The sequence below is a fragment of the Amblyomma mixtum genome, chromosome 9 (genome assembly GCF_055824585.1).
Source record: "Amblyomma mixtum isolate Tamu chromosome 9, ASM5582458v1, whole genome shotgun sequence".
NCBI classification, from domain to species: Eukaryota; Metazoa; Arthropoda; class Arachnida; order Ixodida; family Ixodidae; genus Amblyomma; species Amblyomma mixtum.
Genome location: NC_143020.1, coordinates 56,081,056 through 56,106,427, shown reverse-complemented (window position 1 = coordinate 56,106,427; position 25,372 = coordinate 56,081,056). Strand labels below are relative to the sequence as shown.

Here is a 25,372-nt window from a genome sequence, read left to right as displayed (position 1 = left end):
CCTGTTCTCATGAATTAATCTGCTACCAGATAGCCGGTTGACCAAAATGTTTAGGGGAATCCTTTAAGGTAAAGTATAGTGGTCAACACTGTTCCCACTTCGAGTTATTGATCAATTCGCTCTCGCCCTACCATGTGCTGCCTTTTGCTAGCTGTCCCGGTTAGCTCGGTTGGTATCGAGCGACTGGTACGGTGAAGCGGTGGTCCCTGGTTCGAACCTCGTACCAGGACGAATTTTTCTTTAACTACGAAGTTTCTAAAAAAGCTGTATAGCTTTCTTCTGGAGCCGTATGGCTGCGCTTGTGCTGTTGCCAACGAGTAGCTACTCCTTTTTTACAGATAGCCGGTTATACCCCGAAACCCTCGTCCTAAGGAAATAAGGAAATCCTACGGCTATGCATGCTCTACATGCGTTAGCACCCTACACAAAATATGTGACCCGTTTATGAGTTGCTTCCCTCTTCACAATATTTCTTTCCTAACTGAAGCATGATGACATACAATTACTGTTCTCATCCTTAAGAGGCATGAGGTGCAAGACGAGTTGCTGGGCGTATTGCACAAAAAAAAAACAACGAATTATTTATTTCAACCTTCATCAATGCTCACGAAAAAGTTTCACGATGTGGAACAGAACACCGCGACATATATTCTGAAGAAAAAACGGCGAATGACTTCCTGTTCGACTAGCTTTAATAACGATCCATTAGCCTCGGTTACATGAATGCGACACAAGTCGACTGCAGTCAAATTTTTGAAAGAGAAAGAGCAGGTTTCGAGAAGGAAAGGCGCGACTCGTCCTCTACTCTTTCCCTCGACGTTTTTGCACTTTCCCTCAAAACGCGAACCGGAGTCGACTTCTGTCGCATTCATGTAAACGCGCCTATTGTTTTGTTCATTCGTCGCATTATCTCATTTGTAACAGAACTGTGTCTAGATTCAGTCGTTTTTCTTAGAGAAGATTGACGGGACTCAATTACTTTCCACAGCCTCCAAGAGCCGAATGGTTTCAGACGCATTCTCGAGTACTGCATAGCCAGGAAGGAACCCAAGAATTTAATTCCACATTCCACACGATTCCACACACATAAAGAAAACGAAAGAATTCATGCCCGATGAACTCAGATTAGAAATCCCGCGACCATGACAACTGACAAATGCCTTTGCTATTTTTTTTACAGAAGAGAATACACAAGAGAGCACTTCCACAGCGCATGCAATCCCATCCTTTTTCCCCTGACTTCTAATCGAGGCTGGTAGAGCCAGGAGAAAAGAAAGCCCACAAGGAGGAGCTGTCACAATCTGAAAAGGGAGATAATTGCCCCGAAAAACGAACAAAGGGTGCGCTCGGCCGCTCCGGACATTCATCGATTGGGGCCCGCGCCCACGTGCAGGAGGCATTGGTAGCGATGGAAGAAAGGCTCCCTGCCTACAGATGGCTGCGCCAGAACCGTGCAGCGAAGTGGGAGGTCAGGACAGAGCTTCGGTGTCGTAGGCGGGAGGTCCGGGGTTCGATCCCCAACAGCGCAACTACCCAGCGGTCTACCTAGGGGTGGAAACCTTGTCCCGTCCTCATAATTGCTGTTATGAAATGCATAACTAACCACACCAAGATGAACGAATCCAACAGCCACAGAAATCAATATCCCCGCTACAAAGCAGAATAGACATCAGTCGCTGCTCAATTGGTAGAGCACGGGACGCGAAATTAGGAGGTCCTGTGTTCAGATCCTACCGGCGGCATGTCGTCGCTTTGTCTTCTGCTTTTATTAATCTCCCATTGATGGAAACCACAAATTAAAAAAAAACGCATCCCCTATGCTTCTTAGTGTCGGTGACAGTTGGCTTCCGTCACTTATGTCATAACGAGCAGCTCTTCCCATTCCCTTGTCTGCTGAATAACCTCGCCTAGTGTAGACTAAACACGTTAGCCTTGGCCTTTGCGCCATTAAAATCAAATAATCATCATTACAAGCTAAAGCTCCCTTTAGCCTATCGGGAGAAGGCAAGACTTCGATGTTCCCGCGGTAAAAGCAGAAGGAAGAGATAAGCCGTGATTTGGCCGCAGAAACGCAGTTTTAGCACAGTGGGGACGTGCCAGTGTAAAAACAAACTAGACCAGCTGGAGGCTTACTGCGCGCGCAGTGGTATGTGTGCGTCCCCATCTAGCCACAGTGCATGCGCCCCGTGTTTCCAGCCGTTCTCGTACACGTTTATGCTACAAGTGCGCACGACGCTTAAACGAATAACGCACTGGAGCATAATAAAGGCAGATATGGCAAATAAGAGACAAGCAGAGTGCTACACCTTTTTTTTATAATTAACACATCGAATATACAAAGCTGAACCAGAAATTAATGTAGCAGTTGTATAGTTTATAAGGGGTCACAGTAGGATCTCTGCGCTCATGTTTGCCTGTTGCCACAAATTTGTGCTCTGGGCCAGGGCTTTGCATAAAGACTATGATGCCTATTCCAAACTATCGTAGTTGTCTGTTCTCTAAGCAGCGTAGTGGCGTAAAAAGTGAGAAAAAACAGTCCGTCATTTCCACTCGTACACCTTTTCATCATACTTGGCAGACACAAATGTAAAACCTGTCCGCGATTGGCTAAAGCCGCGCCACTCATGCCAACGACGAGAGCCACCGATGAGATATAGGCAAACCGGCGACCAATTCCGAACCCCCGGCTTGGCGAATGCGGACCCATGATTGATTGCGGTCAAACCATGCAGCTTCCAATGCGCTGCACGGTTCTAGCAGGCCAAGGTACAACAACGAGGTCCAGGCTCGGTTTTGTTCGACGAAAAAAGCAGCGCGGTCTGTACAGGATGAGGGCGGCGGGCGTGCACGGTTTCGTCTTACGCCCACGCTCGCTGCTGGCTTCCCATTTCCCGCGCTGTCCACCTGCCGCCTCACCTATATCTCGTTAGGCATGCATGGCTGTTGCTGCAGCGCCATAGAGCGTCTTTTCTTCCTTTTCTTTTTCTTCGCAGAGGTAAACGGATAAAGACTGTCTCCGGGGTGAAAGCCATCGACATGGCGTTGACGTCCAGCCTTTGTCAAACCAAAATTCAGGGGGCACTTTGGCTCTCTAAAGTGCTGCAAGGCGAAAGCCTCTCCTGGCGCACTGTTGGGCATTGACTGCGAGGCTGTTTGTGCTGTACTAGTGCTTTATTTGGCTACACACTTTGACTACACATTACAACTACACACTTTGACTGCCGACTTTGACTGCTTCTTTAGCACGACTCCCTCTGTGCTTCGATGAGTTCGGTTATACCCATGGCTCTGTTCGCAGTAATGAGGTATGGAATGTGGTCACCCACGGACGCCTTACGTCCCCTGTCGGAGCAGGCGACAACTATTTTATTAGTTGTCGTGTGCTTCAAAAGGGGGCGTTAGACATCCGTGGGTGACCTCATTACTGCGAATCCGCGCACTCTGACGTCATAACCATTTCAACCAACCGAAGAGCGTAACACCTCTGCTGACAACCTTCTGTCGACAACGATGAGGCACTAAAGGCTTTCGCCTTAAAAGTTCCGAGCCCAAGATGGCGTGCTTGAAAGTCGTGCAGTGAGGGTCTTGTAGTGCCGTGGAATTACTAGCCTTCGGAGGGAGTTGAGCAGAGGTCCTCTTTGGAGCGCTGGGAAGATTTGGAGCGCTGGGAATTCATGACTAGTCACTTGCTATTACCCAGAAACAAAAATTCCTGGGCTCTAAACTTTTGACAAAGGCTCTAAGTCGTAATCTGAAATTTCGGCGCATTCTTGCTGTCCAATGGAGTCGGAGAGTTTTCGCGCAGTGTTGCTGTGCATCTATCGTACACCACGAACGTCAGCCGCCAATTGCGCAAGCGCTGTTGGGTATGGCGAGACGGGCCTTACCTATGATAGATATCTAATCGGGCAGTTGGCATGCCAGAAAACAACCTACGGCTCCGTTGTAGTCGATGCTCCGTTAAAGCGCAGGCGCCGAGATGTAGTTTAGTGAGGGAGTATTCACTGACGTCACCGCCACCGCCATTTAGTTGTCTGTGGAACACTACAAAAGGTTTCAGGCGTGTCTAATGGGATTATCACCTCCTACCCCTTACATGAAGGAGAGTGATATTTGATGAAATCAGCACAGAAATAACACAACTCAATTACGCGCTTCAGTGAATAAAGACAAGCAATTAAACATTCTGATGATCCACAGCGCGAAAAATTGATTGTTCACATCAGAAATTCTTTTATAGACACACAGACAGAAAAGCTCCTCCTTGCACAACAAAAGTGCCGAACATCTCATGAGGGTCTCGTCTTCGGAAACAACCAAGCGACAGATTCCTGATGCCTGCAGTAGGACGTCTGAAGGTCTGCGGAGACCACGACTCACATAGGTTACCTCGGAAGATCGTAGCGGATTGTTGTTCTGTTCAAGAAATTTTCCCTTTATCATAGGACTGGAGGCGTAAAATTTAGCGAAAAGGGAATATTTAGGGAGTTTAAGAAAATTTCAAGAACCAAATTCTTCTATATTTAAGGCATTTTCAAGTTGCTCCTGTAGGGAAAAAAAGGCCTGAAATAGGGGTTTTCGACTCTAAGTCAGGGAACTGTCGGATACGGCACGGAACATAACTATCTTAGCTAAGTGTCGTAGTGAAAAGCTACATACAGAGCGGAACGCAAATACACATCAAAATCGCAGAAAACGACCACCCGCTCACCTGACTGACGATGACGAGGCGCTCCTGGCGTTGAAACTTGCGAAGCAGCACTAATCCGGCTACCACGTCCGAGGGGACCACGTCCAAGTCGCGGAAGAAATCCGATAAGAGCTTGGCGATCTCCGCAAACGAGTTCTGCGACCGCAGAGGGATAGAAGGCGGAGCAGGAGCGGGTACAAGGATTAGGACCAACAAACAGGCTTAGCGAGGAACAGAGGCGTCCAGGCACCCTCAACAACCTCCGCTGAAGTTGACCCAGATTACCACGGTCTTGCGGTGTGTTCCTATGCTAGCCGGTACTGTGTATGTGATATAATGCAGTTTTACATTGTACATTGTGCATGTGATATAAGGTAGTTCGACATTGTGCACTGTGTACGTGATACAACGTAGTTCTACATTGTACATTGTTTATGTGATACAACATAGTTATATACATTTACACTGTACACTGTGTATGTGATAGAATGTAGTTCTACATTGTACATTGTGTATGTGATACAACGTAGTTCTGCATTGCATATTGTGTATGTGATACAACGTAGTTCTATATTCTACATTGTACATAATGTATGTGATACAACGTAGTTCTACATTTTACATTGTACATTGTGTATGTGATACGACGTAGTTCTGCATTGTACATTGTGTATGTGATACAATGTAGTTCTACATTCTATATTGTACATTGTGTATGTGATACCACTTAGTTATCCATTGTACATTGTGTATGTCATACAACGTAGTTCTGTATTGTACATGTACATTGTGTATGTGGTACAACATAGTTATAGATTGTACATTGTGTATGTGATGCAATGTAGTTCTACAGTGTATCCCATACACACTACTGGCTAGCATGGGAACACACCGCAAGGTTCGCCGGAGTAAAGAGGAAGTAAGCTGTCCTTTAACGCACACTCTTTTAAAAGTAGTGCGTTAGAGGACAAGTTTACTCCCTTTTTACTCCTTCCTGTTTAGAGTGTAGGGACGCTGAAGACTAATGCAAGTATTGATTAACAGGGTCCAATGACGATGATGCTACTTGAATTGAAACCAAAGCTGCTATAACAGGGAAAAGAGCGAGCTGAAAAAAAATTCAGGGGGCACTTGGCTCTCTAAAGTGCTGCAAGGCGAAAGCCTTTCCTGGCGCACTGTTTGTATATCTTATATCTTTTTAATTTTGTGAATTTTCATATATTTTTATTTTATATTTTTATTTTTGTTTCTTTTTTATTTTATTTTTCTTATTCTTGGTTTCTTTTTCTTTTTATTTTTTACTTATTTTAATTCCTTTATGAAACCCATGCATTCACTAGATGCGCATTTATTCATGCTGAAACCTCGAGCCTTCGTGACGTCGCGGAGTGGTAGCGTCTCCACTTCAAATGCCAAAGGCCCTGGTTCGGTTCTCTGCCTTGACAGTTTCTTTTTAAGTAGTGACGCCGAAACGCGGACACACTTGCTAACATTCCTTGGTTACGACAGTGTGAGGCATTAAAGGCTTTCGCCTTAAAAGAAAAGTACCGCTCGCGTACGCTGTTTTCACAAAGTATAGCCGTGGTGGCATCCGCTGTACTGTCGCGGGTGTCTAAGGCTAGCTAGACCGCACCGCCGCTTGCTTCCAGTCGATGATCCCCAGTCATTTTAATCATGAACGCCATCACTAATAGAACGTGAACAAGGGAGACCTTTTTCGTGAAATGCGCTTACCCTGTTGCGGTCGTTGGTCCCCATGCAGCAAAACAGGAGACGACAGCGCTTGTTCCAGCTGTCCTGGTACTCTCGAACGGCTTTCCTGTCGCGGACGACGTGGGCGAAAAGTTCAGGATCGCAGCAGAGCGAGTTTATACGACTCGGTATATACAAATGAAGCCGCGCAAAGAGTAAGGCAGCTGATAAACGCATGGAACGCTGAAGTAAAATCTGCCTCGATCGGCACGCGTTCTTTATGGCGCATGCTAAAACAAAAGACCTCGTGAAAGCACGCTGGAAAGGATGCAAAAAAAAAAGCTGCTTATTCTCTGGGGACGTAAAAATATAATTAACCATACAATAACCTTACTTAACCATTAACCATACTTAATAAACTCCTATATTGCTTCTGTTTCTTCTTTTACGTGCGTCGCGTAATTGGAAAACTTTAAGTTTGCGATGATGTGGTCCTCTCATAAAGTGCACTGTAAGCACCGCAATAAGACTGTTATAGTCGGATATAACTTAAGTGTGCAGTGAACCTCCGCCCATATTAAGCCTCCGCGCACACAAGTCCTCCATGACGGAAAAGTAGTCCGCTTCTTAAACGTTTCTTGATACATAAACAAGAAGCTTGTAACAAGAAAAAAAATATTGAGCTCTTGAATTTTGATACGTGGATTATTTGATATAGTCAAACATTAAAAAGCTGTTGTCTTTTGCTGGTGCGATTGGCCAGCGGAGTAACACAGGTTGCCGTAGTTCGCGGCCCAGTGTTAGCAACTGCTGTTTTTTTTTAGTTGTACCCTACTATAGCATACTTCATGCACATGCAGAGTGTAAAAGCTGCGTTCCAAATTAAAATGTATTCGATTGCAAAAGGTGCTTTCAGTGGTTGCTGAAGTCTAATAACCCGACATCTAGCAGTTGCATCAGGGTCGGAACCGGTTGAAATGATCCCAAGAACTGGACGATGTCCCTACCGAGACCTCTGTGTCAATTAGTAAATCGAAGTTCAAACAGATCCTTCAGTTACAACGTTCGTAAAATCCCGTACAGTTTCTTTTTATTATCTAAACGTTCGTTAACAATTAACAAAGTCTTCCCTCAATCCCGTGGGAAAAAATCCCTCCTGGATAAGCATTTGCAGCAGCAACGCCGTCTACAGGCCGCTGACGACAACTAGCAAGCCTAGAAAGACTACAAACGCTTCTAGTACGCGCGGCTGCCGTTACAGGCTGCATGGCACTGAGCGCTGAAAATTATCCTGGTAAATTAGATTGTTTGGTACACTCCACTGATTCCCTATGACCGTCAGAACGAGTCATTCAGAGCGCATGAAGGAATTTATATGACAGATACTAAGAGGTTGTTACTGATGGCCCACTCTTCCCACGCGCTGCGTGGGAAGAGTGGGCCATCAGTAACAACCTCTTAGCGCACCGTCTCATCGCACTCTTTAGTTTCCTTTCAGCTACAAATGACAATATTTGCCTTCAGTTACGCGGTGTTCGCCACTGGCGGCCGATGGATGGCGCTAGTTGGCGACGTCCGACCATCAACATCAGGAAAGCATGACATGGTGCAGCCGAGCACAGTCCGTGTCTCATGCCCGTCCCACGCGCGATACTCTAAGCACAGCGCCAGGTTAAAAGAACGCTCGCCGGCACAACGGCAGAATAATCATCGCCGCTGCCTTTCTTACGTAGCCGGCATGTTTACCGATGACACATATTCATGTTCTCTTGTCCATAAAGTAACAATGATCGCACAAATGTCTAGTTAAGCTGAAAGCTTTTTGTGAAACTAAAAGAAACAGTCTATAGGATAAAGTCAAGCCAATGCAGACCTCTTCGAGAACCTCCTCTCGGAACTGTGTCGTTTTTATGACTGTAAACAGAAATAATTAGGTTAGTTTACGAACAGATGTGTCAATAACGTGACTGCGTGACCTGTGTCCAAAACAAACGCCTTGCTTAATAAATACCCGATTGCTAACGGATAGTCAGAGCAAAAGATTCACCGTCTCTCACCTACGGAAGCCATTCCCTAGAAATATCAGCGCGCGCCATTCCCGTACTATCTGCCCGAATCAACATTCTCCAGAACACTTTTTCTTGCAGCCAAGTTTGAGACTCAAACCTCAACTGCACCCTCTATGTTGCTATCATCTAGTCAATACGTTTACTTCTAGCACACAATAAGAAAAAAATGCCGAACAATGAAAGAGGTCTCTGACCCGCCCTCGCTAAAGCCGCATGTAGAGGCTTGCATCAGACACGAAAAACCATCCAATTTTCCGGCCTCGCGGACGCTCCACCGATGAAATTGATTGCTTGATTAGTTTGTGGCTGGCAGTCTTCTCTGCAGTAATATAGGGGACAGGTCAATTATTCGGGGAATGCATTGCACATGCGTAAAAACAGAAGTCAGTAAAGACACCCTGCAAAAGGTCGATGCGCTTCTGTCAGTAAGAGTAAAGTTCAGACGGAATACCCTATCTCATATACATGTATATATCTCCACTTTATCCCACATAGTACAACCTGTCTCTGCAGAGCATAAGGTCGCTGTGTTGCTTAATGACTAACGGTTTCATTATGTGCCAAAACAACATTAAGGCACGCCGTAGTGAAAGGCTCTCCATCGATTTCCACCGGCAAGAGTTTTTTTTTTAATGTGCAACGAATTCTCAGCACACACGGATGTTCCACTTTCGCCCCTACCGAAATACGGCCGCGATGGCCGGGATCAAACCCGCGATCTCATGGGGCCCACCCGTACACCATATCGAGCGGCAACGCGAGAACTTGAGGGCGACCATGCAGTGGTCATAGGACTACAATTCAGTTTTCATGTACCGAACACGGATATTACGAATTATTGGCTATATCGAACACGAACATCAGGCCCTCGAAAATACTTTGTGAAAGCATACAAAATTCGCGCCGCATGTCGAACTCCAAATTGGCTGGTCTCTCCATATATCTAACGGGACGCCGCGCCCCGGCAAATGGCGCTTCTCTTTAAAGCGCTCTTCGATTATTTTCGCGCACGGAGACGGTTCTGTTGCGCGGCTTTGGGCACCTGTTGACAGCACTAGCGCTGTGAAACCACTGATGAGATGAACGTACGGTGTACTTGAAGGTGGCCTTCGGTCTCTCGCACTATAACTTGCCACTCCACATCACTGCCATACGGTGAAGCCACCCTAATTAACTAAAGCCTACTGGCGACCATCCTCAGGAGTGGTTCACTCACTACGTTGCAACTAACTGGAGCTTAATTTTCATTACCGATTATTCTACTATAGCCTATTCTATTACTGCCTATTATTCTATGATAGGCAGGGGCAAGTTCTAAAGCGCTGTTCTCTGCAGGTTGTCTGGAGAGTGGTGGCCTATCAGCACGCCGGCGGGACGCACGCCACTGCAAAAGCGCGTCACTAGCGTTGTCGCTATGTATTCTTACTTCTAGGTTAGAGATATGCTTATATTATGTAATTTTCTTTATATCGAATTATCTATACATCGAGCTTCTTCGCGATCCTCATCGAGTTCAACATATCCAGGTTAGACTGTATTTCGTTATTATTCGGTTGGTTCGGTTTATTGGGTTTTAACTTCCCAAATCAACGCAGGCTATCAGAGACACCGTAGTGAAGGGCTTCGGAAAGTTCGACCGCCTGGATTTCTTTAACGTGCACTGATATCGCACAGTAGGCCTTGACATCGCACAGTACATGGGCCTCTAGGATTTCACCTCCATCGAAATTCGGCCGCCGCGGCCGGGATCTAACCCGCGTCTTTCGGGTCAGCAGGCAAGTGCCGTAACCACTGAGCCAGCGCGGCGGGACCGTTATTATTCCTGTAAGTACTTAATCTTTCCAATTTCTTTCTTACCTGATGTTTTTATGTCGCCGTCGCTCGATCGCTTTGACGCTTGCACCCGGTCTGCTAGAACAATAACAACTTACCGCTACCTAGGCGCATCGCATATGCGACAGAAGTTGAGACGAAAACTTTTCCCACGTTAGTTCCAACCCAAGTGCTTCTCACATTACAGCGCTCGCTTATCTGGCCCGGTAAAACGAAAACAGCAGAAAACGGCCTTAATGAGACCCGGAAGTAGTTCATCAAGGTAAAATTAGTGAACATACAGGCGCCCCGCATATGCCACGGTATACGCTTACTTTATGAGTGGACAGGCCGCAGAAATATCGAAAAACATGCCCCCATGTTCTCTTTAATAGCGGAAACTTCTGACACCATCTGAAAGCACCTTCTGAAACCAGAAGAACCATGGCTCTTCCTGCCAGATCACCTTGCTGCATCAGAAAGGCGACAGCAGGAAATAAAAGCACATAAAAGAATAAGAAATAAATCAGCAGCAAGAAAAAAACAATGTAGAAAACAGAGGGTGTTTATGGCATGGAGTTAGTGATTGAAAACGTGCGGCGTGGTGACACAGCCATGATAAGCGTGCAGGCTCCTCTTTCCCTTTCCCTAGCGCACAACACCCACCGGAGTCATACTGTGATTAACCTCCTTTCATATCCTTTCGCTCTCTCTCTATTAGTCAGCAGTGATTTTCCCATGAGGTTCTTTACTCGCGGTCAACTTCCTGTGGCAGTGCAACAGAGGCTAGGTAGGAAAGGAAAGGGGAGGGGCGTTTGTGTCCGTGTCATGGGAAGAAGGCTCCCTCAGCTCTAGCAACACCTCATCGCCTCTTCAACTTTTCCCCTTCATCCCTCCGCACACCTAGGCCGAAGAACCAACAATCCCCTCCCCATGGCACGGAGAAGCCCGTCTTTTAGTTTCTGCCTATCCTCTGTTGCAGTGTCACAGAAAGTTGACCACGAGTATAGTGGATAGCAAGAGCGGAAATTTGTCCTTGTTATATTTTGGATACCACTGTGCTCCTCAACCCTTCTACAAGAACCACATTGCCCAAACGGTAACTCGCCATGCGAAACAGGTTGTGTGCATACAATCCGCTTTAAATGCTTGAGACGGCTTTTATGAAGCTACATTCACACAATAGCTGAGAGCTCGCGAGCCATTCAGGCGTTACGCCGGCGCCGCAGGTGCGAGTGCAGAGGTGCAGCAGTCCGTGCCATACCGGTGCCTCCAGTTACGTTGAGAGTTTCCAGACCTCTTGTAGCGCAGCTTGCCGTCCTGCAGACTCCTCTGGTAGCGCTTCATCTTCACCCAGGTGCGGCCGGCTCGGTCGAAAGTGCACCACACGGTGACCAGAACACTCAACAGGACGCACCAGTTGCACACGATGATCCCTGCCACCACGAAAGACACCATCGACACCCGGACACCCTCACAGAAAGACAAGCTCGGTTTGCAGAGTAACCTGAGGTAAAGTGACGATAACCCACCGGTCGTGCAGTTGTGTAGCTATTGGAAATTCCTCAGCTAGTTGAAGCCCAACTCGATGAGAAATTTCAATCGACGCTAAAGACGATGCCACAGATCTTCCATTCACTGCCAGAAAGTTGAGGTTACAGCCTTTAGACCCAGCTCGATGCTTCTGGTGTGTGCTCAGTAGCATAGTTCTGCCACAGGAAAAGGGCCTCGAATGAGGCCATCGGTATTCCTCGCGTTCTAACGGGACGATAAGTGATATCGCCACTGAAGCCGTGAGGGTAAAGTTCCAAGAGGAATTTATTGAGATAAAACCCACCTGCTCGGCTCGGCTTGATCATGTATACTTGCCAAACAACAGGGGAAGGTAATTTAACCACACAGGAATCGACTGAACAAAATTTTACGATAGCAATAATTGCTTCACATGACAGAGTAGCCCCAAGTGCCTTTTTTGTATTTTATAAAGAGGCGAAAGGGACAGTCATTACTAAAGCTAACTTTAATGTTGTCTACACAATTACAAGACCACTTTTCGGTTCCTGTATGATACAACGCCATCAGTAATCATCGAATAGCCGTGTGAATTACTTAGACCTGCATCAATGGGGCACATTCTTTGCAGATAATTAAAAGAAACATATCATGGCAGTATAACAGACTTGGATAGCAGCAAAAGAGTGCGTTTGTCTGTGATTAAAATATGCTAATATAGGCAGCAGAATGACAAGCTCAGAGTTTTCTGCGTCTGTACAAAATGCAATGGGCTCCTTAGAGCTATACCTGTAAGAGGAAAGACAAGAATGGGAGACCACTGTCAATGAGGTGCACTTACCAAGAATAGCATCCTTGGCAACGCCCATCGGGCAGCTGTCATAATGCTTGCTCACCCAGATGACTCCCACAACCAGCCAGGAGACTTCCACCAAGAGTATTCCTGCATGAACCGGGACACTTTAAGCAATCGAAGGACTGCGAGACATGGCTTGACGGTTCCGCTTTAAGAAAGCGTGTTCTATAGCTATTACACTTCACATTGCCAGGGTTCTCCACAAGAACAGCATAGGGCTGCGTACGCGTCACAAGGGAAACACAAGCTTGAAAGGGTTTGGCGAGCCGCCATACCACAGACGCGAAACACATGCAGGTTGCACTCAGAGACAGCGATGAGGCAGTGTCGCTTAAACGACTTCTCCTGGCTTAGCCGTTGGAATGCGTTACGTAAGTGTTTTTTAGACTTCATTGAGGAAAGGGACCATCGAGCACTCGATCGTACGACACAGAGATATACCTCTGCCAGATGATTCACCGCGTCGCTTCCACAGTTAATACTGCATGGCTACATCTGGCCGCGAAGGCCGTTTGTATGAACAGCCTCCACAGGAAGCCGATAATTCTAGCTGAACAAAGGATACCTAGTATTTACTGATTTCGAAGTTTGCAGAAACGCTAAGGAGTACATGGTCAGTTGACGCCAGCAACGCCGCCCACTGATAGCCGCCTATGTCGACGGCATGTTTAGAGATGCTTAAAAGAGCACGCGCCGAGTAGTCGCGATGAGCCAAGAGCAAGTGCATTACTCTGTTCCAGTCTCGCAGATCCACGTTGTAAACTTCAGCACTTGCAATAGTAAACAAAGACAAATGGCTAATGCTAGCTTGATTAGCTCTAGTCCAAAGCGCACCACTTAATTGCCTCGTAAACAGTTGCCTTTAATTCATCGCTGCGTTCTCAGTCTGCCTAATAAAAAGGCGGGGGTGCATAGTCATCAGACACCGAGTTCCACTGATGGGAAGTGCCGTACCGAGTCGCACGTAGAGCAGGTACTGCATGGAGGCGCGGGGCGCGGCGTCCAGGATGCTGCCCCGCATGGAGACCCAGGAGATGCAGGCCTCGACCACGACGCAGCCGCTGAGGATGACGCAGTAGCCCAGCATGTGTTCCTGCAGGTCCGAGACGCACGCCAGCGCGCCAAAGTCCAGGACCGACAGCAGCACCGCCAGCACTATCAGCCTACGGGGGAGGACAGCCACGGAACGAACGGTCAGTGAGTGACGCAGACTGTGAGCAAAGGCACAATCTACATGCTGAGAAGTGCGGTAATAATGCGGCCACATCATACGAGCAAGTAGGTTATGCAGAAAACAGATATCGAGAAAAAATCGTTCGCTCCAAAAGCCTTTCCTGGCTGGAACCGTTTGCCCAAGTAATTCTCTACTTATGAAGACGTCTGCTAAAGATTCCGGTCACCACCAAAACTGTTCAACCATTTACAATTTCTTCAGCAAACTGACCGCTCCAAAAATAGTTCGATGCAAGAGGTGTCATTTAATTTGTATCTTTGCTGCTACAAGCTCCCGGAGCTGTTTGCTTCAAATAATGGTCGCTGGCTCGTTCACACACCATTCGTCGTCGACCGGTGGCTAACGTATTAAGCAAATGTTTAAAGCGTCCAATCGAAACTGCCAATTCGCGGAGTAAAGTAACAAAACTAAGTTCAGCTCATTCGCTGCTGTTGTCGCTGAATGAGTCCACTAAAACAAGGCGGTATAATAACGCTGTCCAAAGACAACTCCTAATTAAATGAGAGTCTAAGCAGAAAAGAAAAAAAATCACAAGGACACCAAATTATATTATAAGCTGGCAATAAGATAGCATTAGCAGCTGTTGCTGCCTTCACCATAAGTGACAAAACATTCGGCCTAGTGATGCTCCGGTCTGTTTACGCCACTTCTATCCAGCCAATGGGAATGCTCCGGTCTGGTGATGTCACTTGCCTCTAGCCAATGAGCGAAAATTTTGACCGACGACGCGTTTTGGGCGCGTGGGGCTTCATTAATAAAAAAAAGCCGCTCGGTCCACTTGCGTATAAAGCGAGCTACTTCGGCGGAAGCCGGAGCCTTCGGTACTTGACTGTAGAAGCGTAGAAACGACAGACACTTATCCGCCCAACCTCTCTGCGTTAAGCACACTACAGACATTTTACAAGAGATCGTGCGCATGCCGGCGTACGACCCAGCCTCTAGTAAAAAATGTACGCTGTGTTTACCTGCAATGCACTTTTTTGTTTCTTTTCCAAGGGAACTAAAGGTGCCGACACAGCGATAACAACACACAAGAACCAAGATAGAATATTCATTAAGGGGCATAATTTTGCGGAACTTTTCCATCACAACTTTCTGATTTCCTTCATCTGCCGTTAGAAGGGCTTATGAAGGAGTCAGTGGGCACGCACAGGATAAAAACATAAGATATAAAATTAAGTCAGTATGGAGCACTCCCAGAACACTACGAAAACAAGTCTGCAAGTACCACAAGAAAAAAAAAACCGCCACAAATTTGGAAGGAAATTCATCGCTCTCTTCTTTATGAGTCGCTCCACACATCATTAGGCGCAAGTCCCAAGGGGCCATCATCCCGGTAGCGTCGTGCGCCCTCGGTAACAACGCAGTCCCCCAGGCGCTTCCGTCAGCTGCCGCTCGGGCATAGGGCGTTTGCATTTAAGTACCGCCGGCCTCCCATAAACACTGACGGCAAATTACGCTAACGAGGCGAAACATGACGGTGCACGAGAGAAAGGAGAAGTTCCCCTGACGTCATTGCCGGCGGCAGCAGCGACGTGCAGGGACTGAACGGCAAGCAGAACTTTCAGCGCTTAGGAGCCCAAGTTTGCCATTTTTTACTGCTCACGACGCACCGATGGTGTGGTTCGTAAACGACCACTTTAGTAAGCCGCATAACCCCACAAGCTCATTGGGCGGCAATATTACCAAATAATTAGAAACAAACATTCAAGAAGTAAGCACATAATTATAAAATCATGTGGGAATTTTAGGTGTAATTAATCTTCACGTGTATTTTATCAACTAAACAAATCATCTGTTTAATAACCGCCGCAAGTTCATTTTTCTCCAATGTGCGAGGAATAGGACGCTGAAATAACGACACTGAAGCTCCTTTAGGCCTACTTCCATGAATTCAGCGTGCCGCTATGCGCACAAACTCGGTGAAAGTCAGCCCATGTGGGGTGCTGTATGGTCCTAATTGATTTTACGTTGTTTCTGTATCACGATTGCCCGTTTTATCATTCGAAGTTTATCAGCCTACCAAACAAAAAGAAGAGAGAAGGATTAAAAGGTGGATTGCAGGAATGAAGGGAAACAAGTCGGCATGTGATGCGTATATGAGACGCACCATATAGAAAACATGTCTTTGTCTTGAGTCCCGTATAAGCAATCTTTGTCGAGTCGGGTGGCCAGCCAACAGTCTGTGGACAAGTTGAACAAAGGCGATAGAACACACGGCAGCAAAGAACGGCTAAGACACAGATAAACTATACATTGGACTAACAGAAAGATCTTTGGTGGCAGCGGACAAGGTGTGGCGTTATTGGTGGTCATAGCAGAAGTACTTACTGTTGGACTAGTGGTTAATCATTAGTTTAATTTTTAAAAAATTAAATTTTTTTTCGAGGACATCGTTGATCAAAACAAGGTATAAACCTTCTAACACGAAAGGCTGCACTGACGAAAGGATTTGTGAGTGATTTAAAATGCTCGCGAAGAAAGCAGACGCCACTGTTTGTTAAAGTTGAACCCTTAAATCTTACAAAACTTTTTCTAGACAGTATATAGACTGTCTATGATGTCTATAGACGCTGTATAGATAAATCCTAGAGAACAGTCTATAGGCAATACAAATGCTATAGACAGTCTATAGACAATCAATAGATATGTGGTAATACATTTTTAGTAGACTTTTGTCTACCGACAGTCTATAGACTTGAATAGACAAAAAGAAATATCTATAGGAAGGCAATAGACTTTACAACAAGTCTATATACTTTCTACAGACCACTTTTATAAGGGAAGCTAGGATTCAAAGGCAAGGGTGCGCCGGAAACGTAATTAGGTTTAAAAAAGATTGGCTCTGCACCGATTAAAGTTATACCGTAGGCAATGTTAATGAAGATGTTCAACAGTACTCGTACAGTCCCAAAGTATACGAAATATTAGTGCAGATTTCTACTGTGCAGATAAAAGACAGATGCTCCGCTCCACACAATACACAGCTTTAAGCTTGTTTAATAGTATACTTTTTTCGCCTCTTTAATCAATTTCATGGCGTTAATTCTCAACCGTTAGGTCCCTTTGAAAGCAGTAGAGTATAAATTTGTAAATGTTCGCCTCCAGCAAAGGTCACTTTTTTCAGCCCAATCCCCATATCTGCCGATAATAAGGCAAGCCCTGTACAAGTCTGCACATACCGGCGTCATGTGCTGGATCAAACACCGCAGTTCCAGTTTTCCCTCTACACATAGCTGTATGGCAGCCTGCGGGCAACGACCAAGCATACGTCATTACATTCGTTGCTCGCATGAGTCTCCTAACCGGCAATAACCTTATTACCATTTTTTTTTCATGAGAGGCAGCTCGTGTTTTGAAGCGTGATGTTGCTCCGGTTTTAATAATGAGTTCCGAGCGACAACTTGTGATGACGCTGCATACGGTCTGCTGCCTCGATTTCAAAACAGCGCACCCGCTGACGTCGCCTCATTTCCATGAGTTATTTGAGCCCAGCGAAATATTCCGGCGCGTCTGCGAAGCCGCGCTCGTATTTCGGTTTCAGCGAAAGAGCGTAAAGAGGTGTAGAAGTGTGGAAACAGTTTGGCGTGCAGCATAACAAAAAAAATAAAAAAATAAAAAGAAACGCAGCCTTCAACGCCGTAGCACGACACAAAACAGTGATTCAACAAAGCTTGCGTAAAAAAAAAAGCTCACATATAAACAATGTCTACAGAACGGGTTTCGCAAGGCCTGTGTCCAATGAGGTTATGCACCCACAATGGAATAATCCCCGCAAAACTATTCCTAGCTGTAAAAGTAAGGTATTCGAATTCATAGCTTGATTCGGCTGAAATCAGTTTGATTTCTTCTCTCATAAACGTCCAAACCAAGCGACGTCAGCTAACCAGGGTAAGAATCGACCAGAACCAGTGAGAACTGGAATAATCTTCAAATGTCAGCCACATGAATTTTTGAATTTACACGTTAAAACTATATGTAAGAACGCCATTTGCGTCTCACTGATCATTGTCTATTGTTCACCCATACCTCGATTTGTTATTGAAATGTTTTCTGCATTCCTTAAATTCATTTCAGAATCGTTCCTATCTTTTGCGATTCTGGTTAAATCTTGTATGTTAATTTGCGTTTGGATCGCGTTTAATTGACATCCGAATATTCAGATTTCCTAGTGTTGCTTCTTAATAATCATGTGCCTACCTTCCCCTGTTTTGCACCCCAAAGCCCTTTGCGGCCAAAATAAATAAATGTTTATGAAACCGCAAAATACTAACGCAAAGCTCAAGTCGCCACTTTTTAATATGCGGAGGCTTACGAGATGGCTCACCTCTACAAAGTCAACACCTCTGAACCCGGAAGCCTCCGAGATTCGTTGTTGCACGATTCCTCGCTTCCCTTGAGTCAAGCACACTCAGCGCCGACAGTGCAAAGAATGCATTCGCAGCGAACGATAACGAGAGGAAGCCGAAGTGAAAAGGCATTCGGCGCGGCCACGTGCTGACGATAGGGAAGACCCAGGAAGCGGAACCGGAAGTAACCCGGCGGAAACCGGGCTGCACCCACAGGCCATGTCTCTTCGAGGTATGAGTAGGCGGCGAAGAGCACCACGGGAGGGAGGTGAAGCATTTCGCTTGCGGGCACGTCGTACTGAAGTGTGCAGTGATTCTTTAGTTCTTTTTCCTATTTTCTATATGTAACGTATTAGCAAAATACCACCGGCTTCTCTGCCACGTCGTACAATGTAGTGCAGAGTCTTACGCGGAAGGACTATGCTAGCGAAAAATAACTGTAGCTAAATTTATAGAAAGGGCATGAATACGGGGATTGAACGACGTCTGGTTAATTGCGATGACAAATGATGACAAAGTATAAAAGGGTAGGGAAATGAAGAGCTCGTTATGACATACATATAACGAAGACAACAGTCATCCAGAGCAAGGGAAGCATAGTGGATAGGTCTTGTTTTTTAATTGATGCTCTTCATTAGTGAGAAATCAGTAGTGCATTCATTTTATAGCTGAAAATTGATACAAAAGTAGAAGAAAAAATAACCACATGTCCCCAGTGTGATCCGAACCCACAACCTTCGCATGTCGCGTACGGTGCTATACGAACTGACATATGCCGGCGGCTGTCTAATCTTCTACTTGCGGGAGTATTTACGTAAGTTGGGCGTAACCTAATCTCAAGAGTGGTCTCCTATTGTATAATATCTTATAATATAACACAATAATTATAATAAAAGTTCATTCGACTATAATGGCATATATGATGATGCGGGAGGACCGATTTAGACGCTGACATTACATTAGGACTACGCTAAATGTTTTGCTTTGCAACTAGGCAAATAAGCTGTGAGGCATCGTAACGGATTACTTAATGGTGCGCGACACATATCTTTGCGCGATCAAATGTTGTCGTATCTTCCAAGAAAAGCATGCTAAAACCCGAGTAACGAAGCAATCGAGCCTTTGGTTTTATGTTTTTATCGGGGTTTAAAGTCCCAAAGCGACTCAGGCTATGAGGGACGCCATAGTGGAGGGCTGCTGATGATGTTGAACACCTGGAGTTCTTTAACGTACACTGACATCGCACAGTACACGGGCCTCTAGAATTTCGTCTCCACCAAAATGAGACCGCCGCGGGCAATCCTGCCTTTGCTCGAACCGCCAGATTGTTTTGTCTTTTGCAACACTCCGTAGTACGAACTGTTACAGAAATAGCACTGCGCACCTAGCCGTTGTTGAGAAAGATGGCAGGGTGGTATGGCCTTCCGTTGCGCACGTATCCTGGCGCTCGCCGATATCCGACCGCCGCTTTCCTCGGCTGCGATATTTCTTTCCGAGCTCCAGCTGTGGCCCGACCATCGGTCGGGATAGGGCTTGTAACGGCTGTGCCCGCCCATTTATATATGGGGCCCATTTGCAGGCTGACAGGGGGGCTCAACGGCTGGTCTTCAGAAAGGCCCCACAAGCAAACAAGCGTGAGCGAGAAAAATGACAACGCCTTAGCAGGTTCACAACCTTACGCTTGCTACACGGACGAAGGTAGTAGTGCTTCGAGCGGGGCAGAAAGGAGGCACGTTGAACAAAGAAATGGAAAAGAAAACGGGAGGACGTGGGTTCAGAAAGAGGAACCAGGTAGCGTATTCTGTGTGTTCGTTTTCCGATTCTTTCCACTGTTTCACCACCATCGCCATAACTATTGCCAGTGACGTCACAGCTGGCAGCCAGCAATACGGGCATCAGTTGGCAAAACCGATAAATGCATGGTTGAGCAGCAGCAGAGAGGGAGAAGGGTGAAGAAGCGAGAGAAGAGTGCCGAAGTGTCCTGAGAAAAGCAAAGTGCGAAATAAAAAAGAAACGATCTGGCGATGACAACCAGAACTTTTTGTTCTGTTCACGAGGGGAGAAAACGGAGCCGTTATCGGTATTCACAAAAACAGTATTCCGTCGTGGGAGTCCTTTCTACCTTTCTCCACAGTGAGACCATGGAGCATACTTGATATGGTTGGTTGGTTTATGGGGTTTAACGTCCCAAAGCGACTCAGGCTATGAGAGACACCGTAGTGGAGGGCGCCGGAAATTTCGACCACCTGGGGTTCTTTATATGATCTCATCGATGATGGCTACTCGTGTATTAGAAGATATAAGGTCAATCGTGATTTTTCGGAGAGTGTACGAGTTCTGTTCAGCCACGGAATGCTGTTTCGTGACATCAACTTCGTGAACTGTCGAAGACTGGTAAGCCGAAAACGAGCGGCGCATAGTGCGCCAGATCAGTACCCACTTTCAGCTATCTAGAGGCTATAATTTATGAGGGGGCTAGGGAAGGGGGGAAACAATACGTAGGTGCCAACGGACACCTGGCACAGAGAGCGGCGACCGTGATTTAGGGCGACCAACTGTCGCGACCAGGCCGGCATTAGCTGCTATTAGGAGCCCCGATCGATGTGCGGCTTAGAGAATGTGGGCGAGACCAATCACGCCTGCTAGTGAGCACAATGAACGAATCACCGATCAAACGAGTCAGCGACTGAGTGACACAGTATGTAGCGTGGGTGGACAGAAGCAAAATAGAAAGCCGAGCTAGTTCACAGTGCATTACGATCAAAGAAAAAATAAACACGGCGATCAAGAACTCGAAGAATGAAAAAAAGCGCCTACGGCATGTTGCCTTCCTCTCTTCTCTCAGCTCATCTTTCTGAGCGTTGTGCGTTCTTTTTGTGTTGTTTTTTTTTACTGAGAATGTAAGACAGCAATTGACTGAGGCAAGAAGGTCATAAGCGACTGAACTTATGTGTATGAAAAGAAGCCAATCGTAGCTTGATCAGTGAGTGTGCTTATAAGAAAGCGAAGGTCACAGTGGACAACCAAGATAAAGCCGCACGGCTGCGCTTTTTTTTTTCATTCCATGTCGTATCATACAGCCCAGTGAGCTACTTATTGAAGACACAAACCCTTCACCCGTTTTTAGGCATTTGGCAAAAACATTATGTGCAAAGAATAACGCTTTTGAACATTTGGATGCATTTTAAAGTTAAAAACGTCTACACGAGTTTGCAAACACGTATTTCGAACATTATCTCCTGAGATGCGTGAGCGCGATTAAACACAACATAACAAAATCAATCCCGTCCGCCCACTTATTTTTCCGCGTTTAGCGCCAACCGCCCAACATGACATCATTCGCACGCACCCCCCCCCCCCCTTCCTTCCTCCATTACCGCTGACTCCCCCTCAGATCCCACAGGGGATGTTTGGCTGGCTTCCCGTCCCCGCGAGATGCTGCCACGTACTACATGCGCTATGCTTCAGAGAAGCCCGATCAAAGGCACCGCCAGTAAGGGCTCCTCTACCTCCCGCGGTTCTGCAAACGCATGGAGGGGCTTCTAAATGGAAGGTGCAAGCTGCCGCTACGCAAACGACGCGCTCCCTACGTGGCGCTGCGCGCGCCAGCGACTCGCTGACGTCATCCGCCGGGAAGCCATCCCGCACAGGCCGCGCACGCGACAACCGGGGTTCATGCATAGAACAAGGAAGAGCCGTGCTGGGGGAGCCAGTTAGAGGGGGGAACTGTAAGGAGCGGCTGGGGAGCCGGTTAGAGGGAGAGATTGTTAGGGAGCGATTGGGGAACCGGAAGGGTGGGAAAGAAACAAAAGGCTTAGAAAAAACTAACTTCGTGTCCACGATGGGAACAAAAGGTGAAAAAGAAAAAAAAGTGAAAACGATGCGTAAAAGAAGGGAGGATGGTAGGAACATCAAGTGTGCGTCAACAAGAAGGACGCTTTTATCCTTACGCCAGAAAAAAAGAGGAGGAAACCGGGGAAGGGGAGGTTTAAACAAGGTGCACGCATTGCCAGCGCTTAATGCCAGAAACGCAGAAAGAAATCAACGGGCGATGGGGATAATGGCGTCGTTTTGATGGGTGGCGGGATTCGGCGTATACATTCTATAAACTCCAGGAACCCCGAACCGGAGAAAGAAATGGTTCGAAACCGCGCCGCGATAGAACATTGCCGGAGGCGTAAATTGGTTGGCTGCGGAGGAAAAGAAGGACCTAGTGAAAGAAAAGGAAGTAAAAAAAGGTAGAGAGAGTAGAGAAAATTGGGTTTCGGCACGAGTGACGTGGGGAGAGCGAATGCTCTCCACCGAGTGCTCTCTTTACGCCGGCCCGGGACATTTCTTATTTGCTCCCTTTCGGTAGCGCGGTGATAGAGAGAGGGTATTTCGGGTAAGGCCGAATAAGGAATCAATAACAGAAAGCTAAAAGAAAAATAGGGAAAATTCTTTGGAACGGGCCCACCGCGCCCTCTTTCGCAAGATAGGATCAGTGTTTGCAACCGGAGGCACCAGGTTCGGCCCGAGTCAAGAGTGGCGATGGAAGAACATATACAAAGTTTAGCAGGCACCCTGTAAGCATTTTTTTTTACTTGAACTGGGTGTTTGGATGCGCCATCTGTCGTGAAACTTCTCTATTTACTTGTTTCAGGCCCACCGAAAAAAGAGATCCCAGAAGGTGGTGGCAGAATGCTGGAATTGAAGAAGAAGGAGCAGCAATTTGAAGTAGCAGCAAATCGAAAAAGCAGTAGCAGCAAATTCCGGTCAACCCCTCCAGGCATTGCTGACACCTTTGGAAGAAAATGCAGGTTTTTCTTGTTCGAAGTCTAAGGTCGCAACAAAACGCTTTTCAATTCGCTCTCAGAGGCTCGAAATTATATCTGTCCTCCTTGTGCGATGCGGTCTTCTTGGCTGCGTTGTCTACAGGAGCTTGAGCGGTCCTTCTCGTCTTGCTTCAGTTGATACTATACTTTTTTTTTCTTCCCTTATGCCTTTGCCCCGGGACGACACAGTTCAGGTGAACAACGAGGCAGTAATGGTGCCTGCAGCCATCTTAATATCTGAGTGCCTTCACATCTTACCGTCTTAACTATCTTGCGAGCAAAAACACATAGCCACACGTAATCCAGAAAATATACATGATGGCTAAGATGTTTTTAAAAGTGCATGCGTGCATGAGCTCCGGTTATGAAGCAGGAGAGGTTTCACTAAACCAGAAATGTAACCTCTCTATGGTCCAACATTTTTAGCGAACCTTTGTGCATAGACAGTCGATAGACTGTGGATAGACTCAAGGAAGTATCTACAGGAAGGCATGGAGTCTATAAGAAGTCTATAGACTGTCTATAGACCACTTTTATATTGTTCAACTTGGCCGCCTGCTATGCTGGTTCAAGACATCTCTAGCGGTTGCGCTGCAAAAAACGAATAAGAATTTTTCCAGAAGGTCTCGATTTTGGAGATAGGTAAAAAATGTCCACTATACATGATGCTGGTAAAAAAGGCAAGATATCTTAGAGAAGGGTTCTAATGAGCAGCTCACTCTGAGGATCTTTGTGATTAGCACCTTTTCTTAAACTGCCTCCATTTATGCCGAGCGTTCGAAAAGTGTGTGCTCCATATTTTCAACAGTTTCTGTGGATGGGGAAAATGTTAAAAAGTGTAACATATTTTTAAAAGTTCAGTTCTGGTGCCTATGGGAGGAAATAATTGAGGAAACATATTAGGAGACAATTTTGAAGAATAAAGAACAAACTGCAATCATGCCATCGATGAGGCCCAAAGCCATGAAATCTGCATTTCGAAGAGGGGAACAATCAGCACAGTATGCAACGTGTGTTAGCTAAGGGTTCCGAAAAAAAAATTCAAATTGAGAGACAGCAACACACAAAGAACAGATGAGCACAAGGTAGTATGAAGACATGCCGCCTATTATTTTTCGTTGTGGCGAAAAGCGCATCTCGAATTCTGCGGATAAAGAAGGTACTCGTCGGCTGACCTTTTCAATGCCTTAGCTGTGAACAAAAAACGATTATTAAGTAAAAAAAAATGGCTAAGAAAAAATGTAAACAAAAGCTGCCGTCGGTCTTCCTGCCACCGCATGGAGGCTGCGCTGAATATCACTCTCGTATGCAAATTGGGGCCTATTTAGATTTAGGTTTTCTTTTATGTTTTGCTTCTTTTTCTTTTACGGGCGCCAGCTGCAGCTTATCTTCCGACTCCTCCGCGTACGAGCGGAAATGAGCAGAGGTTTACGCTGCAGATTTTGCCGCTAGGTGCGCATGTGCGATACCCCCCCCCCCCCCCCCCCCCGATAACGTTTCCCGCGCAAATCCTGCTCGCTTTGTCTTTTGCATTTTTATTTTTTTTCCTTTCTTGGAGGGACGCTAACGAGCGAGGCACGTTAACGAACCAGACACTGGCAAGCATTCAACGTGGAGAGACGGCAGGCGACGAGGTCGTTTGACCGAGCCAGTTTGTGATAAGCGGAATAAAGAGCGGTCGGTTTACAATCTTCGTTGCTTTTTTTTTACTATCAAGGATGATACTCGGGCGGCCTGCGGAGCCAAATAATGCAGTCGTGACAGTGTGATGCATTACTGCTGAGGAAAGTTCGCGACGAAAAGCTTCAAGTTTTGTTTTCTTGTTTTTTTTTTGCGATTCTCTAAGGCAATGTGCGCCGCAGAAAGGGAACGAGAGAACTGAGCGTCGTCACCAGTTTTAAGGACTAAAAGAGAAATACGGGAGACCAGAAGGAAGTCCGATTCAGTTCGACGCGTACGCAGATAATAGTAAACTATCCGTGCTTTTAACGATGTAAAGTACAGTGCACACGGTCACACATGGCTACAGACTACATACGTGAATACATGACCGCGTTGGTACGAGAAAAGGCAACGCCTTCTATAGAGGTGAACTTGGAAGAGGTGGAAGACGAAGCATAGGAAGAAATAGACGAAGGATATGACAATATTGATAAACTGCTGAGCCTTCTATGGGCCATCAGAGGCAATGACTTTCTGCAGCAGTTGCACAGAGCGTTTGACGTCTGTATGTGCATTTAAAAAACAAACTCGATTGCCTCATGAATCTACGTCTCAGTTTTTTTTTAAGAGCGTCAGCTCTTATCATCACGTTTCGAGATTTCGTGGGGTCTGCTACCACCCT

At 46.3% G+C, this 25,372-nt stretch overlaps 1 protein-coding gene across 4 annotated transcripts in view; it reads right to left on the bottom strand.

The window, feature by feature from the left end:
• inaE (inactivation no afterpotential E) overlaps nt 1-25,372 on the bottom strand; it is a 210,121-nt gene that overhangs the window by 72,790 nt on the left and 111,959 nt on the right. For all 4 annotated transcript variants that reach the window (XM_089560116.1, XM_089560118.1, XM_089560117.1 and 1 more), the window contains exons 2-6: nt 13,586-13,794; nt 12,617-12,718; nt 11,528-11,699; nt 6,425-6,509; nt 4,712-4,846 (exon numbers count right to left, since the gene is read on the bottom strand). In XM_089560116.1, the coding sequence (XP_089416242.1) occupies nt 4,712-4,846; nt 6,425-6,509; nt 11,528-11,699; nt 12,617-12,718; nt 13,586-13,794 (703 nt within the window). The remainder of the gene's footprint in view (nt 1-4,711; nt 4,847-6,424; nt 6,510-11,527; nt 11,700-12,616; nt 12,719-13,585; nt 13,795-25,372) is intronic.